Source organism: Bombus vosnesenskii, unplaced genomic scaffold (assembly GCF_011952255.1).
Source record: "Bombus vosnesenskii isolate JDL3184/JDL3185 unplaced genomic scaffold, Bvos_JDL3184-5_v1.1 scf7180000013295, whole genome shotgun sequence".
Taxonomy (NCBI): domain Eukaryota; kingdom Metazoa; phylum Arthropoda; class Insecta; order Hymenoptera; family Apidae; genus Bombus; species Bombus vosnesenskii.
In genome coordinates, this window is record NW_022882946.1 from 7,138,359 (window position 1) to 7,158,785 (window position 20,427).

At 32.1% G+C, this 20,427-nt stretch overlaps 4 protein-coding genes across 7 annotated transcripts; 2 read left to right on the top strand and 2 right to left on the bottom strand.

The window, feature by feature from the left end:
- Window positions 1-958: 958 nt before the first annotated feature.
- On the bottom strand, window positions 959-4,561 carry LOC117233271 (coiled-coil domain-containing protein 102A). Its single transcript, XM_033493404.1, has 7 exons — window positions 4,218-4,561; window positions 3,269-4,002; window positions 2,968-3,193; window positions 1,788-1,997; window positions 1,441-1,688; window positions 1,255-1,340; window positions 959-1,184 (listed from the first exon to the last, which is right to left on the bottom strand). The coding sequence occupies exons 1-7, from the start codon at window positions 4,326-4,328 to the stop codon at window positions 1,162-1,164; spliced, it is 1,638 nt and encodes a 545-aa protein (XP_033349295.1). The 5' UTR covers window positions 4,329-4,561; the 3' UTR covers window positions 959-1,161.
- A 425-nt stretch (window positions 4,562-4,986) lies between these two features.
- On the top strand, window positions 4,987-7,536 carry LOC117233270 (negative elongation factor B). Its single transcript, XM_033493403.1, has 7 exons — window positions 4,987-5,808; window positions 5,880-6,047; window positions 6,127-6,252; window positions 6,333-6,602; window positions 6,676-6,960; window positions 7,034-7,234; window positions 7,321-7,536. The coding sequence occupies exons 1-7, from the start codon at window positions 5,200-5,202 to the stop codon at window positions 7,471-7,473; spliced, it is 1,812 nt and encodes a 603-aa protein (XP_033349294.1). The 5' UTR covers window positions 4,987-5,199; the 3' UTR covers window positions 7,474-7,536.
- Window positions 7,537-7,617: 81 nt separating this feature from the next.
- Window positions 7,618-10,051, bottom strand: LOC117233268 (putative RNA polymerase II subunit B1 CTD phosphatase RPAP2). Of its 3 annotated transcripts, none has more exons than XM_033493402.1 (6): window positions 9,877-10,051; window positions 9,668-9,781; window positions 8,418-9,601; window positions 8,201-8,361; window positions 7,941-8,111; window positions 7,618-7,868 (listed from the first exon to the last, which is right to left on the bottom strand). In XM_033493402.1, exons 2-6 carry the CDS (start codon window positions 9,774-9,776, stop codon window positions 7,709-7,711), a joined length of 1,785 nt encoding a protein of 594 aa, XP_033349293.1. In that variant the 5' UTR covers window positions 9,777-9,781; window positions 9,877-10,051; the 3' UTR covers window positions 7,618-7,708. The 3 variants fall into 3 exon arrangements, with proteins under 3 accessions (XP_033349293.1, XP_033349292.1, XP_033349291.1); XM_033493401.1 differs by having other exon boundaries at window positions 8,418-9,605; window positions 9,672-9,786; XM_033493400.1 differs by having other exon boundaries at window positions 9,668-9,786.
- A 644-nt stretch (window positions 10,052-10,695) lies between these two features.
- On the top strand, window positions 10,696-20,423 carry LOC117233264 (CCR4-NOT transcription complex subunit 1). Of its 2 annotated transcripts, none has more exons than XM_033493392.1 (14): window positions 10,696-11,097; window positions 11,660-11,872; window positions 12,022-12,456; window positions 12,542-12,838; window positions 12,922-13,865; window positions 13,964-14,117; window positions 14,196-15,197; window positions 15,271-16,908; window positions 16,989-17,252; window positions 17,326-17,543; window positions 17,630-17,836; window positions 17,905-18,031; window positions 18,109-19,637; window positions 19,718-20,423. In XM_033493392.1, exons 1-14 carry the CDS (start codon window positions 10,996-10,998, stop codon window positions 19,794-19,796), a joined length of 7,209 nt encoding a protein of 2,402 aa, XP_033349283.1. In that variant the 5' UTR covers window positions 10,696-10,995; the 3' UTR covers window positions 19,797-20,423. The 2 variants fall into 2 exon arrangements, with proteins under 2 accessions (XP_033349283.1, XP_033349285.1); XM_033493394.1 differs by having other exon boundaries at window positions 17,905-18,025.
- The last annotated feature ends 4 nt before the right edge of the window (window positions 20,424-20,427 follow it).

The following is a 20,427-nucleotide window of genomic DNA, read 5'->3' on the forward strand; positions in this document are numbered from 1 at the left end:
GTCAGGAACAGGGTTGTGGGCGTTTGATGGACCTCCCTTAGAATTGGCCATCGTTGTGTGATAACGAAGATACGGCCTGATGCTACGAGTATGGACACCACTGATTTGACAATCAACAGCGGTGGTTGGGCACTTGCGATGTTAGTGACGTTGGTCTTAGGTTCGATGACGAATCCACGGTCAACAGGATGAAAGATATACTTGCTCTAACTCAAACTCACTGATCGTCAGGCGCTGCTCCCTTCGTCGGTGGGATCTCAGGAAAGAATGAATTTTCGTCCCAATGATGCCACAGAGGAAAACTATGATGGGGTGTGTCTGAGGACACGAGATCATCGGATTCGTCTATAGCGGGTCCTCGGGCTAACTGGACTTGTGCTGTGTACGTGCCTCAACATCAGGTATTCATTGTCCTCAGGAACCGTTGGAATGTTTTACTGTCAAGTACCTCTATTGGTATTTCTTTTAATGAGGGTCATACTATAACTCCACACCTTTGTTAGGCGAAGCGCCCGTCCCATTGACCGCGGCTACGTTCGGCGACTAATGGTCGCCTTGAGCCCAAGTTTATTATCACAAATCGCAAACAAGTACAATTGGGCAGAATAACGGCAAATTGTTTAATTACGACTGTAAACTTTAATTACGATTTTACGGATTTTCCCGAAGTTCCAGAGGGACGGCTCCGGTGTCCTTTCATCTCCGACATATATGATTTAAGTTATATACATTATTTATATACATACAGTAAAAATATTTAAAACATAATACATTGGAATGTGAATTTTTACAAATAAGAAATATTTAAAATATTCACAAAAGTGTTCATAGTATAAAACATTACAAAAAGAATTATATATATATACAGTTATATGTAAAATTAATAAGAAAGAGCAAATTATAATACAAACTTGAAAAAATAGTCTAATTTAAACAATAATATAATACTGAAATAGACAATAATATTTCATTATTTCAGTTCAGTTATCAAATAAATAAGTTCTTATACATTTAACAGGGTTTTGACATAATTCAAAAGTATTGCTACATCGACTGGTGTATACATTTTGGAAAATATGGAAAAAATTGCTTTTCACATTCCAAGTTTCACATTTATCATTGCTCGAATTAATTTAATATTATTATTAAAATGAGTGAATACTAGGCCTCCTGTGGCTCATACTCTGAAATAGTATTTATATGATTTATTTATATTTATTAAATTGATACGAAAATCAATATATTGAAACTTACCATTTGCTAATTTGCCATCATTAGTTATACGTAATTTTTCTTCAAGATTTTCTCCTGTTCCTACATCTACCGAATAGGTATCAGTACTGATAACAAATTAATTGTCAATATGAGTTCTATAATTTAATGAAAAAAATGTGGATATATAATATAATCAAGATATTAATAAATATTGTTACCATTTACCTATTTCGAAAATGTTCCAATTGTACATTAGCTGATTTTAACTGTTCTAAGAGATCCTTATTTGCTCGTTGCAATTTACGAACATTGTTAGTTGCAGCATCCACTTCATCTTGAACTGCAGCTAATTCTTTTTTCAATTCCTCTACTCTCGCTCTAACTCTCTTTACTTCTGCTTCATATTGCTCTGATCTTCTCATGGCATGTGAAAGTTCTGTTGTTTTTTCTTCCAGAGATTTTTTCAATATTGTCTAACAATAAACAATAATACAAATGTTTAATTAAATTAGTATAATTATATACTAAACATATATTATATTCAAATTAAAGTGTTAGTACATAGTACAAACCACATTCCTAACTAAAAATTCTTGTTGCAATTGTCTTGTATCGCTGTCTGATGTGGAAACTGGACGTGATCGTCGAGATTCTATCCTTTCTTGTAAATCATTTAATTCATTACGGAGTTGCTTATTTTCACGTTCTAAAGAAATTTTTTCTGTTTCCAAACGTTCTCGTTTTCCCCATTCGGCTGCATTTTCTGCTTGAAGTTTCTCTAACTAAAGTCATATAATCACAAATAATTACAAATATATCAAAGTTTTAAATATATTTCTATATTTATATGTCGGAGAAGAGTCAGGAATAGGGTTGTGGGCGTTTGATAAATCTTCATTGGAATTGGCCATCGTTGTGGTATAACAAAGGTACAGTCTGCTAACACGAGTATGGATACTACCGACTCTACAATCAACCGCGGCGGTTGAGCACTCGCGACACTAGTGATAATGGTCTTAGGTTCGATAACGGAATGATAGATATCCTTGCTCACAAAATCCAACTCAAACGTGTAAAAGAATGAATTTTCATCCCAATGATGCCACAGAGGAAAACTATGGTGGGGTGTGTCTAAGGACACGAGATCATCGGATTCGTCAAGTATGTATGTATATCTGTAAGTATGTATACCTTCAACCTTATGCATTAAAGTAACCTCATATACATCCAAACTAGCGTCGGTATGTAATCCTATCGGATAATTAGGGTCAAATATCGTTAATACCAAAGCATCAGTCCCAAATTGACCAATTGACAGCGACATCAATTTCCCGTACTTTCGGAACGAGGACTATACTCGACGAATCCGATGATCTCGTGTCCTCAGACACACCCCATCATAGTTTTCCTCTGTGGCATCATTAGGACGAAAATTCATTCTTTCTTGCGATCTTATCAACGAAGAGAGTAGCGCCTTACGATCTGTGAGTATTACACGTTTGAGTTAGATTTTGTAAGCAAGGATATCTATCATCCCGTTGACCGCGGATTCGTTATCGAACCTAAGACCATTATCACTAGTGTCGCGAGTGCTCAACCGCCGCGGTTGATTGTAGAGTCGGTAGTATCCATACTCGTGTTAACAGACTGTACCTTTGTTATACCACAACGATGGCCAATTCCAATGAAGATTTATCAAACGCCCACAACCCTATTCCTGACTCTTCTCCGACATATATTTATAAGATATACCTCAGCCCTAAGTTCACACAGACGACGATTCATTCCTTCTCTACTGGAAGCTTCATCAATTATACCAGCTTGTACATCGCTAAGCTTAATTTGAAACCGATCTTTCAATTCAAGTAATTCTCTTGTAACATCAGCTTTGCTTTCTTCTAATTCTTCACACTGTTCTCTTAATTGTATTATTTCTGCTTTCAATTTTTCCATACTACGATGTAAAGAATTTTTTTCTCTATTAAAATAAAATCCAATTAATTCAGTAAATCGAAGTTAGATATAAACAAATAGTAATTTTTCATATTCTTACTCTCTTTCAGTAGAAATAGTTTTTGTAGCTTCATCCAATTTATGTTGGAGTAAAATTATTTTTTGTGCATATGAATCATCTATACGAGTTAGTAATGAAGACGAATTTTTCTCTACATTATCTTCTACAGAATTAGAATCTGCAACCAATCCTGCAATATCTTTATCTAATGAATTAAGAGGACTCTCTTTATATAATTCTACAGCATGTTTTGGCACTGCACCTTGTAATACATATTCTTCAATATCTCTATCTGGTAAGATACTATGACTTCCTAAGCAAACATTAGAGTCATCAAGAACTTTACAAGTAAGTAAATCTTTCTGAGAATTTACATTTTCACTTTGTTCCACATTATTGTAAAACTTCAATAATTCATCTATACCTAATGTATTTCTTAATTGTGGATCTGATTCTAAAACTGTAAAAATTTGTTGATCAAATTGGCCAGCGTGTTTTAACAATACCATATGTATTTTTTCCATTTCTTTTTTTAATTGTTCATTTTGTAATTCAAGTTCCTGGCATTCGTGTTTATAACTATTTGCATCTTTTACAGCAATTTCTAATTTTGATCTAAGCGTCTTTGCTTCTTCTCTTGCCATATTCCTTTCATTACGTACTTTGCTCCACTTTTCTCGCCAGTTAGCGGTACAATCTGACCACCACCTCATTGTTTTTTCCATTTGTGCAGCTCGCGCTCTTGCTTCCTCAAGCTCTCTTTGTCGTAAAGCCTAAGGATATTGAAAATAAAAAGCTTACTGTAGGTAAATATTATTCTAGTATTAAAATAAATATATGTAATCATTGCTATTGTTTATACAGAAATAAGTAAGAGTAAAATGTTTTTAAAACTTCATATGTATAGAGTGTAATTTATTTTTTATGTAAAGTAACAAGAACAAATTGTTATGGTTCAAAAATAAGAGTAACAAATTTTAACTATTACCTCTTTAGTTTCCCATTCACTATCCACATAGCGTGATGAAGATGGTACATTAACATCGTGTTCTTTCATATATCGTCGAGAAGACGTTCCACTAGCTGTTGATTGTGCCATAGTAACCTAAAATGCTACTATCTTATGAATGAATGTACGTTAAACAGTATATATTCCCTCTCGAATCAGATCACTTAACAAATTTAGAGACAATTTCTGTATCTTATTTATACTTTAGTTTACATTATATTTAAGAGAATAGCAATCTGAATACAATACTTGAGTAAATTTGATCTTTATACATCACATAGTATATTTATCTGAGCTGACATTTGTGTTATCTATATATATAAATATACATATACATATATAGCTATAGGTACATATTTCGTAAAAGGAAACAGAATAAGTATAAATAGGTGAGGTGTATAAGTCGTGTCCGTGATGATTGTGGCTGGTGGCTGTAGATGTCGCTGCTGGGGGTACTGCTATATTTTCTTCCTATTTAGAATCGTGGAATAAAAATCTGACTCAGTCGCTGGAATTCGGGTCCTGCGTTCCGAACGTTCGTAATGTATTGCGCTAACCTCTGCGCTACCGTCGTTCGTTAGTTGTTTATGTCGAGTAGCGGTATTTGTGCTGTCGAGTGACGCCGCATAGGTATATTCTTTCTATTCACTGTTGGTTTAAGCAGGTATATATATAAATTCAATAAGAAGTTATTGCTAAATTTATTGTGATATTGTAATGATGTGTAACAATATACTGATAATTTCAGGTTATATAAAAGTAATACAAAATTATTTATATGATGAGAAATCGTATTTGATAAATAATTGCAATTAAAAATGAAAAATATTTAGAAATGATTCTTTGTACATCTTAAAATATATCGCAATTATTAAAAAATTTATTGAATCATATAATATTACATTATAATTCTGTATTCATTTGTGTGTAAAGATATTCCATATAAATAAACAAAACAGTAATGAATACTGTGAAAAATAGTTGTGAGATTGGAAATGGTTTGGATGATCTTGGTATACCTGGACAAGGTTTCTTAAGAGATGCTTTAACAAGTTGTACAGACCCGCTAAAAGCAATTGAAGAATTTCAGTTAGAAAATGGTATTTTATTACCATCTTTACGTCCAATGTTACCTTTACTTGATCTTCATGGAGTAAGAAGACTAGATTTTCATGCATCAGTTCTTGAAGAATTAAGAGAAAAATTAATAAAAAGAATTAATGAAATTGGAACAGAAAGAGCAGACAGAGGTTCAGCAGGTGACAGAAGATTAAAAGAATTATTGTCCAAAAGTTTTCCAGCTGTAAGAGTTGCAGCACTAAGGCCAGTTGTTATGTGTATTTTAAGAAATACTCCACACATAGAAGATAAATATTTACGAGTACTTGTTCGAGAAAAAGAATTATACAATGACGCAGACACTGAAGTTAAACGTCAAATTTGGAAAGATAATCAGAGTTTATTTGGAGATGAAGTTTCTCCATTATTTAGTCGATATATCATTGAGAAAGAACAAATATTATTTGATCATCGAAACTTAAATAGTCTTTTCTTTATGCCTTCTCCCAAGGTATAGTATGTTAGAAATAAATATTCATTAAAAAAATTGTGAATTTCTAATTATATAATTTATATATTTAGGTAAGAAGACAAGGTGAAGTAGTACAAAAACTAGCACATATGATTGGACATAGTGTAAAATTATATGACATGGTATTACAATTTTTAAGAACTTTATTTTTACGTACAAAAAATATACATTATTGTACATTAAGAGCAGAATTGTTAATGGCCTTACATGATTTGGAGGTAAATTTGTATCATTTTAAATTACTTATACAATATTATGCAAAATGAATATAATATTATTTAAATATTAAATATTTAGGTACAAGATATTATTTCTGTTGATCCATGTCATAAATTTACTTGGTGCCTTGATGCATGTATTAGAGAAAAGAATGTTGACATTAAAAGATCTCGTGAATTACAAGGTTTTTTGGATAGTATTAAGGTATGTAATAAAAATATTTGCATTTAATAATACCTATTTACTTATTGATAGAAACTAAAATGATCTGCATTTTTCTACAGAGAGGTCAAGAACAAGTCTTGGGTGATCTAAGCATGATATTATGTGATCCATATGCAGTAAATTTCCTTGCTAGTAGTGCAATCAAAATTGCACTTCATTTGATAAATGGTGAAGCACTGCCTAGAGAAAATGCAGTTCTTGTATTGTTACTCAGAATGCTTGCATTAGGTTTATCTGCTTGGCAAATGATTGATTCGCAAGATTTTAAGGAACCGAAACTAGATAGTCAAGTTGTGACAAAATTTCTACCTGCACTTATGTCTTTAATGGTAAACTTACATAGGCTGTATATAGTAATACGTAATTTTAAATAAATGTAATAATTAGTAATTCATATTTTAGGTCGATGATCAAATAAGACAATTAAATTGTAAACTTCCGCCTGATGAGAGAGAAAGTGCAATTGCTATAATAGAACATTCTGGTCCTCCTCCTGATGCTTGTCAAGCATATGCACAACTTTCAGGAGTTGCTGCTGTTTTGTCTATGTATTATGCATTACATGTAGGAGGTGGTGGTGGAATAGGAAGAGGTAGAGGTGATGCTAGGGGTTTAATGAGAGTATTAGCTACTTTACCAAATTGTCAAGCACAACGTGCATTTGAAGATCCCTTTTTACATACTTTAGTAAGTACATTTTACTTAAAACTTAATAATCATTGATAGCATAATAATTAATTAATTTGCACATGATTTGCAGGTATCATTATTAATATTAAATATGGCTGATGAATTTCCTAATGAATCATTCTGTACAGTCATCTTTGACGAATTTTTCTTAGCTGGATTAGGCAGAGACAATGTTACACGCCATTTATTAAAGTTACTTTGGTACATCCATCTAAAGTTACCTCCGACTCGTCTTCATACCCTAATAAAAGCACTCCAACCAACTAGTCAGGTAATATATTTTTTTTAAAAGAAAAAGATAAAGTTATATTATATCATAACTATATAACAGTTTCATAACCTCATGTATGATTTCAGCATAATGAAGCAGTACATAGTCTTTATGAAGCTTTACGTGATAAAATTGGGAATCGCTCCACGGAGGATCAATTAACAACAACACAAATAGATACATTAGGTCTTGAATGTCCACCCTCTCCTCTTACTGGCGTACCTACACCAGCATTGTAAACATAATGTAACATTTTTTATTAATATATGCAAAAATAAAACTTAATTATGAAACTTATGAACAGTTAGTTTTTTACGTTGCACGTTTCTTTAATTTTAATGAATAATGAATGTAAAACATAATAAAAATTTCATATGTATATCTTTATTCTACTTATATTATTCAAATACAATATTCAAAGAGTAGAGATGTTATATAATATGCATGATTTAAACGACATTAGTATTTTTATTATTATACAGGTATTTGTTTATCTGTATTATTAATTAATTCCATTACTAGTCTGTCTAAATAATTTGAATCCAACTTGTATGACATTAAAATCATTGAGATGTACATTGATGCTTGTTTGCTTAACAATACAAATTTTAGCTCAGGATCTATCATGCTCAACCTAAGTAAAATATATTAAAACATTAATCATTTTTATGATAATTAAATATCTACAGTTTATTGAAATACTTACATTTTAATGATAATAAGACCCACAAGAGTCCATTCAGCTGTTTTAAAAATAACATTTGCAGCAGACAATGAGAAAGTGTTAATTAATGCTTTAATTAAAGTACTCTTTTCTCTGCTGTATATATATTGTGGTAATTTATTACTAGCTAAAGCACATAATAGGTCAGGTAATCTATAACAAAAAAAAAAAAAAATATAAAATAAACATATTTATAAAATTATAAATTAAGAATATTAAAGAAACATAGAAGATCATATTACATTTTATTAAGTTTGTCTAAAAATATTCGACGTCGAAGTATTTTAGGTGCATGTGCTTCTGTTAAAGGTAATATTGGAGTAAAATCATTATCCTGATCAGTAACTTCTGTAGTGTTTTTGTGATTTTCTATAATCATACTCCCTTTATAAAATGCCCGAACCTACAAATGATACTTATGTTAGAAATTCCTTACTTTTTAAATTAAGCTGTACATACTTTTAATTCCATTTTTTCCCCCTCTTCTTGAAGAACACATAAATGAGGTAGTGGTTTTAAAGAATTTGTTGTTAAATCTACATGGATGTCTTTTTCATCTTCCAACTGCAATTTATTTAATTTTTTACACAAATGCATGTATCTATCATGTTGAACTATATTTTCTAACAATTGATTTTTAATATCTTCATTTCCTAATAATAAAGAAATTGTATCTTCAGTAATCCAATTCCTTACATTATGTTCAATATGAATTGCAAGATTATAAAATTTATTTGACTGATTTTCTTTAGTAGAATTTTGTTGCTTATTTTTTTTATTTTTATTTTGTTTTATTTTTTGTATAGGATCTTTATTACTAATAACAGTATTATATTTTGAAATAGTTGTATTATCCTCTGTTCCTGATGTTTCAAGTAACTCATTTTGTTCTTTATTTTCTATATTTTGATTTTTGTCTTTATTTACAAGAGTAGCACAATTATTTACATTTATAGTATTTTGAATTCCTGTATAATCTAGTAAGCTATTAGCTTCTATGGTACATATTCTTTTAACAGTATTATCATTTATGTAGTCTTTAGCAGTGCTACCTTTATCTTCTGAATTAATAGATACTTTCTTCACATCTACAGGTTCCTTAACACCATTTTCTGGAAACTCTTTTAAAATACCAGGTTTTTCAATAATATTTTTTGCTACATTTTCACTACTTCTTGGGGACATTTTTATTGTATATTCATCATGTGCTTCAACTTCTGAAGATTTACTGAGAAGTGTATTTTCTGTACTTTTGCATGTTTTATTATTTTGTACATGTTCATCTGTGTTTTCAGAATTCAGTACCATTTCTATATCTCTCACATGAATTTCATCTCTAAGCATACTTTCTTTTAATTCGTCTTTGTTTAACAATATTTTAAATTCTGGTATTTCTTCTTTATCTCTCAACCATAATGGACTCGTGGGCATTTGTTCTAATAAGTAATTTGAAGCTCCATAACAATGTGAACTACAAAAATTTTTACGCCTTGTTATATCATAAACCTTATTTTTTGTTGTTGATATATGGTATCGTTGATCAATTATTTTTGTTAATGCATTACTACATAATACATAGCCACATAATTTGATTATAGCCCTTTCCTCAATTACATCTTCCATGTGACTTTTGTTAATATATCCTAACTGTAAAAAATTGATAATTATTTAAAGTAAATGTCAAATTATTTAAACACATAAAAATATACTTACATTAGTCAAAAGCCATTGGAAATCTATTTTTGGTTCTAGAAGGTGTTCAACAATTCTAAGAGCTTTTGCATCACATTGTTTCTTTTTAATTATTACTAATTGCATTTGTGCTTTACTTAAAAAATGTAATAAATTAGTATATATTACATATATTTTTTATATTTCAATTATATTTTTAAATACATTTATGCAAAGTAAATCTTACCTCATCTTCTTTTTCACTTTTTTCCTTTCAAAAGTTTCTTTTCTAATATTAGACATCTCCATTTTTAAATAATAATTACAAGAAAATCTATTTTTATAGAATCTTTATTAGTCACAACTCAGCCTACTCTTGTGTACTATTGGTACTATTACTCTACTAGTGATCTATTTTATACAATATCTCATTTTAGAAGCAGATATGTATGGAAAACGTAAGATAAAAAAATTCCTGCATTTTAGGAATAATAAAAAATAATAGAATAACTGAATTATAATAAAATCAAGTTGTAAATCAGATTTTAAAACTATTCTTCACACAAATGTATAGTACCTAATAAAAAGTAGAAAATTTAAAAATATACAAAAATGGAGTGAACATTTTTCATATAATATTATTTATACCAGTTTATGTTTCTACTAAGATTCACTTATATTATTTAGTAGAGCATCATTACTATTTTTTATTTTATATACTTAACGCTAATGTTCGAATGTGATTAAGTAAGAATTTACAATTTTATCATCTCTTGAAAAATATTTTAGTAAATATACATATCTATTTTTCACTGAAATAATGATTATAGTAAAGTTGGTCAACCTGTTTACGTAATTAATTAATCAAAGTCCAAACAAATTTAGTTGTTTTCTTAATCGTATATGATTGTAAAATAAAAAAATGAATTGACATGCTCTTTATAATAGAATTTATAAGAAAATTTTTTACAATTATGTAAAAATTAGTAATATAACATATAAGAAAATGTAATAGAGTTTCATTCGAACGTTAACGCTCTCTAGTGACGATTTAAAGAAACATTGAACCGGCTGTCTTGTAGAGGTAGAAGTCTACCGAAGTAGATGGAAAAAAAGACCAGTAAAGTGTGACTGGTTATATGGTGTGATTTTGGAGTAGTGTTACGTTTTGAGTATTATCTTGTTGTGCTCGCCATGACGTTGGTTTGAAATTGTATTTCAAAATATTAATCCCGATGTTGGTCGCAGGACTGTGCCAATGTAGTTTTCATGCTTTTAACGAGGAGAGAATCCGGGGAGGCAATTCGTGGATACCGAAGAAAGCTTCAAACGTGTTTGAAGCTTTCGAGGTCGTATTCATGGAACTATGAACCTGGACTCGTTATCTTTTACTTTGTCACAAATCAGTTATTTGGTTACGAATTTAAATAAGAAAAATTTTCGAGACAGCTGCCAAGAAATATCAGTTGTAAGTAGAAAAAAACCTGTTGTACTACTGCATCTCTTATGTCCACCCCTTCCACCTTCTATTCATCACACGCCGTCCTCGGAACAACGCAATATGCTTCGTGAATATTATTACAGATTCCATTTAATTTCAATTATTAAAGTGAACATCTTCACAAAAAAAAAATAAATGTGGATTTATATATAGATTAATAAACTTATTCTATAAGTAATGGCAATTGAATATTCACGCGGCATGAAATACATCTTGAACTTAGCCTCTTTCCGTAATTTGTATGTATTCCAACGTATTATTTCGAACGATGAAACTCTGTATATTTTTCAATGCTCCCTTCTAAAACATAAATAATAATAATAATGTTTCAGTTACTTAACAAATATAATAGTTGTAAAATACTTATTTGTTTGAAGTTATTTTGAAATATATTATAATCTTTTCTCAGTTTTATTTCTGTTACTGAATATGTGATAATGCCGTAGAGGTCATATCTAATATATTCATGTTTATATACATATTTTATATATGATAATTCATCATTCTAAAATGTATTATTGTATTCTAGCTGGTGCAGTGGAAGGGTTTGGAGGCAGACAGACATTTGCTGCGCTCTTTACTCTCGTGCATCGACTTTTCCACAGGAGAGTCACCAGAATTAAGTGCGAGAGATTACTTTCAAGTGCAACTTTTAAAACAAGAGTGTACTAATCTTCTTAGCAAACCTTCTTTTATTTCTAATCTGTGCTTTGCTATAGACCATCCATTTCATCAACAAAAGGTATATTTTACTTTTTATTTTGGTAAAGATTATCAGAATTGGTGTGTGTATATGTGTATATTTATATAAATTGATATATATTAAACATTTCTTTATATCACATTCTTTTAAAACAAACAACTTTTGTTAATTTTAACTTTATCTTTTAGACTTTGAACCCATCACCAAAGTTTTTTTTACGTTTAAAAAAGGCACTTGGGTTAACTCTGGTACAAGAAGTTGCATTTGCGATTGCATTGCTCCATTCTGAAAATACTGAAATTCGTACATTAGCTCTAGAGCACGTACAAAAACAGCTGCCTGAATTGATAAAAAATTATATTAATTCTGAAACAAGCAACAGACATCACGAAGAAGGATTGCACGATTCATTACCTGAAGTTCTTCATCTTATATTGTCTCAAGCTTTTCATTCAGCCAATCAATTTGGCCTTTCATCTGAAGCAAAAGAAAAATTTCTCAAGAATTTGAGGCGCGATTTTCCCCGTGAGCTGGTACCAGTGGTGCTAGCACCACTCTTGTACCCAGACAACGGGGAAACTCCGCAAACCAAAATCGAACTAAACATGGCTGTTAATCAAATGGTAATACAAATAATAATAACTGTATAATTATTGTAATATATTATATATTAAAAATCTTTTAATACATGTAATATGTCTATTTTAGGATGGGAATTCTCTAGTAGAATTGATTATGGAATTAGGATATGGATTCACTAACAGTGTTGAAGAATGTCGATCAGCTTTGGCTGGTTTAGGGGCTCGAGAAATATCTCCAACATGCGCAGCAAGGGTTTTAGGTCATATGGCACGTAGCTGTAGTAGTCTTGATGATGCTGGAGGATTACAATCATTTTGGGGTAATTCAGGAGCTACACAAGATGCAAATAAGGAAAAATCAAGTGATAATGCTGCTCCTACTACATGGAATGTTGAAGTTTTTGTTCAAGCTTTAAAAGAAATTGTAATCTTTAGTAACTGATATCTAATAACTTTATGTATTAAATTAAGTATTTAATTTTAATTTATGTTCATTGTTAATTACAGCAATCAACATTATCTTGGAATGAAGTGATAGTTAAACTAGATCATGCAGAATTTGTTATCAAAGATAGACAAGGATTGAATTTGTTGATCACAGGATTAAGGTTGGGATTGCAACATCAAGGATATCCTCCAGATATGTTTCCTGTGGAACTTTTTTATCGTCATTGGGATAACATAGAAGGACAGTTTTCTTTAGTGCAACAAATTTTAAAGTGCCCTGATATATTTTGTTTCGCCGATTATCCATATCATTCTGTAACTGTTGATGTATTGAAAGCAGCACCAGAGAGTGACAGTAAGGAAGCACAAACTTGGAGGTCCTTAAATGTAGTTGAATTACTCTTGCATATGGCAGAAAGAGGACTGTATGGACCAGTTCAAGAAATATTTAAATGGCCCATTCAACACTGCCCTGATGTTCTTGTATTAGCATTATTACAAATTAGTGCTCCTATTACAATACTTAGACAAGAATTACTTAGTACATTAATGCCTATTTTTCTTGGGAATCATCCAAATTCAGCTGTTATTTTACATCATGCATGGCATGGAAATACAGTTAAAATAAAATCTATTATTATGCATGCTATGGCAGAATGGTATATACGTGGAGATCATGATCAAACAAGACTATCTCGTATTCTTGATGTTGCTCAAGACCTCAAAGCATTAACTCATTTATTGACTGCTCAATCGTATCCATTTGTTATTGATCTAGCCTGTTTGGCTTCAAGAAGAGAATATTTAAAATTAGAAAAATGGTTGACTGATAAAATTAGAGAACAAGGAGAAGTTTTTGTTACTGCTTGTGTAAAGTTTTTACAAAGACGTTGTCCTCAAGTAATGGGACCTGGTATAAAGGAAGATCTTACAGTACCAAAAGCAAGTCAACTTCCACAAGAAACACTAACAACAATGCTTGCTTGTTTGCAAGTATGCGCTGGGTATGTTTTACTGTTTTTGTATTCTAAATGTTTTTAATATAAATAATATTTCCTTATTATTAATATTTTTTTTATTTCCCCTCTTTTTTATTTTACAGAAGTGTATCTCAAGAATGTTCCGAGGCAATAATGACAATGGTACAAAATTGTAGTCTAATGTTGAGTAAAAGTACAATGAGTAGACCTCCACCACCAGGAGTTTTACGACATCGTGGATTGGAACCTTTTAATCCAGCAACTTTGGGAGGACAGGTATCGAAATTAATGTAATTTTTTATATTTACTTGTACACTAATCTTATATATAAATATATCTTATTTAATTTTGTAGTTGTTTTCTTCAAAACAAGTGGATCCGCTTGGAAATTTAAGTTCAAGTCTTGCATCTATTGGTTTGGGTTCCAGTCTTGGTCCACCAAGTAGTTCTGCGTTTAATTTATCAGGTGCACTTGGACCTTTAGTATCAGCACCTGGCTCTCCATCTCGTCTCATGGGACCTTCTCCAAGTCCATTTCCAATGTTACCGTTATCTTCACAGTTGCATTCAGGACCAGTTGGTACGCAAGGACCATCTGTTTTACCTGGAAGTACAACAATCGGAGGATTAGGACGACTTGGACCACCAACAGGCATTGAAAAAGCAAGAATACCTGAAGCATCGAACTTATTTCCTGATATGGCACAAAATGTTTCCAAAGAAATTGAAGATGAAGCAAACAGTTACTTTCAGCGAATATACAACCATCCGCCACATCCTACCTTATCAATTGATGAAGTTCTTGATATGTTAAAAAAATTTCAAGATTCTGGTAGTAAAAGAGAGAGAGAAGTATTCAACTGTATGTTGCGAAACTTATTTGAGGAATATCGATTTTTTCCTCAATACCCAGATAAAGAGTTGCAAATTACGGCACAATTATTCGGAGGAATTATCGAAAGAGGATTGATTAGTAGCTATATGACACTTGGATTAGCTCTGAGATTTGTATTGGATGCACTTAGGAAACCAGAAGGCAGCAAGATGTATTACTTTGGCATAACAGCTCTGGATCGGTTCAAAAGCCGTTTAAAAGACTACCAAACATACTGTGATCACGTCAGGGCAATTCAACATTTCAGTGAGTTCCCACCACATTTAATTGAGTATATAGAATATGGATTCCAGGGGCAGGAGCCTCCCACAAGACCTCAAGGTCCAGTTCTCCCAAAATCTTTAGCAGCTATGCTAGCACCAGTTACTACACCATATAAAACTATTACAACAACAACAATAACGACAAGCACTACTCAAGCGAAATCATCCACGACTCCAACCACCTCTCTCTCAGCCAGAGTAAGTAAAATATAAATTTGAGAACTGCATAATACATTTTCATTGTTACTTATGATTTTTTCTTTAATTTTAGCCTTCTATTGCTAATGCAACAAACATTGATACGTTATTAGTAGCAACCGATAAAGAAGAAAAGATAACAACACCTCCAGAAGCTTTGCAAGATAAAACAGCATTCATCTTCAATAATCTTAGTCAACTTAATTTACAACAAAAATGTGACGAAATTCGAGAAATTGTCACAGAAGAGTATTGGCCTTGGATGGCTCAGTATTTAGTAATGAAACGTGCAAGCATAGAATTAAATTTCCATGCTTTATATTCAAATTTTCTGGACTGTTTGAAATTACCAGAAGTGTACAAAATGGTTACTAGAGAAACATTTAGAAACATAAAGGTTTTATTACGGAGTGATAAAGGAATAGCGAATTTTTCTGATCGCTCACTTTTAAAAAATTTAGGTCATTGGCTAGGAATGTTAACTCTTGGCAGAAATAAACCGATTTTACACATTGATATAGATCTAAAAAGTTTACTTGTCGAAGCATATCACAAAGGTCAACAAGAACTTCTTTATGTTGTTCCATTTGTTGCTAAAGTACTTGAAAGTTGTGCAAAAAGTCGTGTTTTTCGTCCACCTAATCCTTGGACAATGGCAATTATGAATGTATTAGCAGAATTACATCAAGAACCAGACCTAAAATTGAATTTAAAATTCGAGATAGAAGTATTATGCAAAAATTTAAGCATTGATGTAGGTGAATTAAAACCTGCGCTTTATTTAAAAGATCCAGAAAAATTACGGAACTTAGAATATCAGCTATCACATCCTAATAAAAAGTCTGAATCAAACAACAATCAGCAACAAACACAAGGTCCTATTGAAGAATTGGTTGGTCCTACTACAGCTGGAACTATTGTTCCACAAACAGCTCCAGCAAATACAACACCATCTTTACCTACTGGTCCACCAGAGCCGCGTTTTAATTATATGGATATTTCTGTAACAGGGATTGCTAATATTTCTCAACATATCACCATTAATAATAATTTGCCATTATTCCAAACGCACCCACATTTGAAACAGTTTGTTCGTCCAGCTGTTGAAAGAGCAATTCAAGAATGGATTCATCCTGTAGTTGATCGATCGATCAAAATAGCTCTAACCACTAGCGAACAAATTGTGAGAAAAGACTTTGCATTAGATCCAGAAGAAGTTCGAATGAGAACAGCAGCAAGACATATGGTTCGTAATTTAACTGCTGGAATGGCTATGATTACTTGCCGTGATCAAGTTTTGGCGTCAATTAGTACAAATTTAAAACAAGCTTTTTTAACTGCAATGATGGGCACCACCCCACAACAAAAAGAACTTGCAGAACAAGCAGCTAATGTAGTAGCTGCTGATAATATGGAACTTGCTTGCGCATTTGTACAAAAAACAGCTATTGAAAAGGCAATTCCAGAAATGGATAAACGTTTATTGAATGAAATTGAATTACGAAAAATTGCACGGCAAGAAGGAAGAAGATATTGCGATCCATTACTTAAATATCAAGCTGAGAGAATGCCTGAACAAATAAGACTAAAAGTTGGCGGAGTGACGCCTCAACAAATGGCTGTTTATGAAGAATTTGCGAGGAATATTCCAGGATTCTTACCACTATCTGAACGAGACACACAAGCTTTGTTAATGCCAAAACCTGTTACAGTATGTATTCCATATTCTATATGTCGTATATTTATAATTCTTATATAATATTGTTTATTTAAAATACTTTTTTCTTAAAGGAACCTACTGTAACTGCATTTGCTGCTAATCCAGCAGTTGCAGTAGCGACGGCACAACAAGTTGCTGCATATGCAGCAGCTGTGAGTAACGATGAAGTTGGAGCTATGTTAGAAAAACTTGCAGCTGAAGTTGAAGTATTGCTTGCTGCAATGGGTCCAGTTGCACCTCCTCCACAACATGCTGCTCTTCACAGTCTCTTAGATTCTATTATCCTAACACGAAGATCAAGAGATGCAGGCGCTGCTATGACATTACTTAAAAAAGTAAATTATTACAAATTATATTATTTAAGTATGTAATCTACATTATATGCAATCTATATATCTCTAATTCTAGGCTGTAGAAGGTTTATTAGATGGCCCTACCATTACCAGCGGTGTAATAGATTCAGAAATTATATTGCGATATAGAGAACTTCATCTACGTATTTTAAAATGTTTACAAGATCCACGTGCCTATGGCATGCAATGGACAAACAAACACATTACTCGGTGTTTAACTGAGTGTCGAGAAGAGTTTCGATACAACTTCGAAGCTGTCGATTATCTTATCAGGTATTCTATTTTTCATAATATATTATTAAATTATTAAATTTATTTGAGTGATAAAATATAAATAGTACCGTTACTATCTTTTTTAGGTCTCATTTAATTAGTCTTCCACAGTATGATTTAGCTTTGGCTCAAGCTATAGATTCTGGAAATTCTATGGCGACAGCATTTGCTATGCAGTTGGTGCAACTTTATTTAATTGATGAAAGACAAACTACACATGTTGCCGAATCTGACCTATTTCACACAATTGAAATACTTGCTCGAATAGCTCACCACAGAGCACCACCTGAAGGGTGACTATTAATATTACGATATTAATTAGTGCAGAATTAATTCAAATAAAACATATATTTTTTTTCAGAATTTTACTGTTTAGACTGACAAATCTGATAGAATCATTGCGCCTAAATCATGATACAGGAGTATTAGCAGACAGAGCTCCTGCTGGCCCTACGGCGCATATTCATTCTGGAATTCTACAGGTGAGAGTAAGTAAATTCTGCCAATCTTAAGGCACCAAGAACACACGTTTGTATTTACAATTTATGTTATTTATTTTTTACAGGCTCGTGACTTTGACGATCCACCTGGATTGATGGAAAAGACGGAATATTTGTTACGCGAATGGATCTCAATGCATCATAATCCAACGCATGCTCGTGATCCCACGAAAGCTTTCGGAATGTTTGTCCATCAAATGAACATTCATGGAATCCTTAAAACAGACGATCTCATAACAAGATTCTTTAAGTTGAGTACTCAGATGTGTGTCGATTCGTGTTATCGTGCTTTAGCTGAGACAAATTCTGTAGAATGTATTGTTCGTGCGAAATGTTTCCATTCGTTGGATGCTTTCGTTCGTTTGATCGCACTTCTGGTAAAACATTCTGGTGACAGCACAAACACTCATACAAAAATTAATTTACTGAACAAGGTTTTGGGAATCGTTGCTGGCGTATTACTACAGGATCAGGAAATGCGAGGAACTGATTTTCAACAATTGCCGTATCATAGAATTTTCATCATGCTTTTTTTGGAACTTTGCACCCCTGAACCTGTATTGGAAGCAATAAATTATCAAGTATTAACTGCTTTCTGCCATACGCTACATATACTTAGACCAGCCAAAGCTTCAGGATTTTGTTACGCTTGGTTGGATATAGTTGCACACAGAGTTTTTATTGGACGTACGCTTGCGATTACACCACAACAAAAATGTTGGGGCATGTATGCGCAACTTTTAATTGATCTCTTTAAGTACCTTGCATCATACCTTCGAAACACGGAACTTGCAAAGCCTGTTCATACGTTATACAGAGGAACAGTTAGAGTACTATTAGTCTTATTACACGATTTTCCTGAATTTCTTTGTGAATATCACTATGGATTTTGTGATGTAATTCCACTTAATTGCACACAGATGAAAAATATTATTTTAAGCGCATATCCAAGAAGTATGCGGTTACCTGATCCATTCACGCCGAATTTAACAGTTAATCTGCTACAACAAGCAACACATACCCCCCGAATATTGACAAATTTTGCATCTATGATACAGCCATTAAGTTTCAAAAAAGAACTTGATTCGTATTTAAAAGCGCGAGCTCCAGTTACTTTCCTTTCTGAATTGCGTAGTAATTTACAAGTGTCTCAAGACACCGGTTTTCGCTATAATATTCCATTAATGAACGCTCTCGTACTTTATGTTGGGACACAAGCTATATCTTTTATTCGCAGTAAAGGACATACGCCTAACATGTCTGCTATCGCACATTCTGCACATATGGATATATTTCAAAACTTGGCAGTGGATCTTGATACAGAAGGCCGTTATTTATTCATAAATGCAATTATGAATCAGTTGCGGTATCCTAACACCCATACGAATTACTTCTGTTGTACACTTCTGTACTTGTTTGTTGAAGCTAATACGCAAGCGATACAAGAACAAATTACAAGAGTTATTCTTGAAAGACTTGTTGTAAATAGACCTCACCCATGGGGTCTTCTTGTTACTTTTGTTGAACTTATCAAAAATCCAACATACAAATTCTGGACGCATGAATTTATTCACTGTGCACCAGAAATTGAAAAGTAAGTTATTAATGATAATTGTGTATTTTATTATTTTGATTTTTCATATAATGTATATTTTTTTATTTATATTGTTTCAGGTTATTCGATTCAATAGCTCATTCGTGTAGGAACCTAAAAGATTTAGAATCCATTCGGGAACCGAATATCCCAGAGTGATAGGACGCTTTATTTTTCATTGTCGATTTGTGTACAGTAAAAAAGAAGAACATAAATAATAAGAATCGCGTGTAAAAAGTTGTTAATGTACGGATAGATGTACCATACTTTGGGCTTAACTTTTGGTGGATAGATATTGAATAATCGTATATTAAGTGTATCAATTGAGCTAGAATAAGCGAGATTACTATTATGTTAATATTTTAATAAAAATATTGTTGCATCGATCAGAAAGCAACGAACATTCAACCTCACAAAATGTGTCTTTTGAACAGTGTACTTGAGACAGTGTGTTACCACGACATTGTAATATTATAGCACAAATGTCAGTATAATGCGTATCATAATGAAGAAGAGGAAGTCAAGACAGCAAGGGTGTTCAAGAAGTAATAGTGAATTTTTGTAGGTTAAATTGAATATAAATGTAATATGAATAAGTGGTATATTGAATCAATACCAAAATTAATATGTACTATGTAAGTCATTTAGGGAGTATTTGCAGAATGTATGGTGCACCTGAAAATCTGTAATATAGTATATAATTACTAGTATACATTGATGTAATTTTTTAAGAATTGTAGCTACGAAAAAAGATAAAGCTGATTAATTAAAATGTGGTTTAAGTAATCCT

What these genes read in the sequence shown, in the direction of transcription:
- LOC117233270 (XM_033493403.1), top strand. Translation starts at nt 5,200, where the DNA reads ATGAATACTGTGAAAAATAGTTGTGAGATTGGAAATGGTTTGGATGAT. An exon ending in CTGCACTTATGTCTTTAATG is followed by an intron (nt 6,603 to 6,675) that starts GTAAACTTACAT and finishes TTCATATTTTAG; the next exon opens with GTCGATGATCAAATAAGACA. An exon ending in ATCCCTTTTTACATACTTTA is followed by an intron (nt 6,961 to 7,033) that starts GTAAGTACATTT and finishes CATGATTTGCAG; the next exon opens with GTATCATTATTAATATTAAA.
- LOC117233271 (XM_033493404.1), bottom strand. Translation starts at nt 4,328, where the DNA reads ATGGCACAATCAACAGCTAGTGGAACGTCTTCTCGACGATATATGAAA. An exon ending in ACTATTTCTACTGAAAGAGA is followed by an intron (nt 3,194 to 3,268) that starts GTAAGAATATGA and finishes TTATTTTAATAG; the next exon opens with AGAAAAAAATTCTTTACATC. An exon ending in AATTTTTAGTTAGGAATGTG is followed by an intron (nt 1,689 to 1,787) that starts GTTTGTACTATG and finishes GTTTATTGTTAG; the next exon opens with ACAATATTGAAAAAATCTCT.
- LOC117233268 (XM_033493401.1), bottom strand. Translation starts at nt 9,938, where the DNA reads ATGGAGATGTCTAATATTAGAAAAGAAACTTTTGAAAGGAAAAAAGTG. An exon ending in AAAGTGAAAAAGAAGATGAG is followed by an intron (nt 9,787 to 9,876) that starts GTAAGATTTACT and finishes ACATTTTTTAAG; the next exon opens with TAAAGCACAAATGCAATTAG. An exon ending in TCCAATGGCTTTTGACTAAT is followed by an intron (nt 9,606 to 9,671) that starts GTAAGTATATTT and finishes AATTTTTTACAG; the next exon opens with TTAGGATATATTAACAAAAG.
- LOC117233264 (XM_033493392.1), top strand. Translation starts at nt 10,996, where the DNA reads ATGAACCTGGACTCGTTATCTTTTACTTTGTCACAAATCAGTTATTTG. An exon ending in CTGGAATTCTACAGGTGAGA is followed by an intron (nt 18,032 to 18,108) that starts GTAAGTAAATTC and finishes TATTTTTTACAG; the next exon opens with GCTCGTGACTTTGACGATCC. An exon ending in TGTGCACCAGAAATTGAAAA is followed by an intron (nt 19,638 to 19,717) that starts GTAAGTTATTAA and finishes ATATTGTTTCAG; the next exon opens with GTTATTCGATTCAATAGCTC.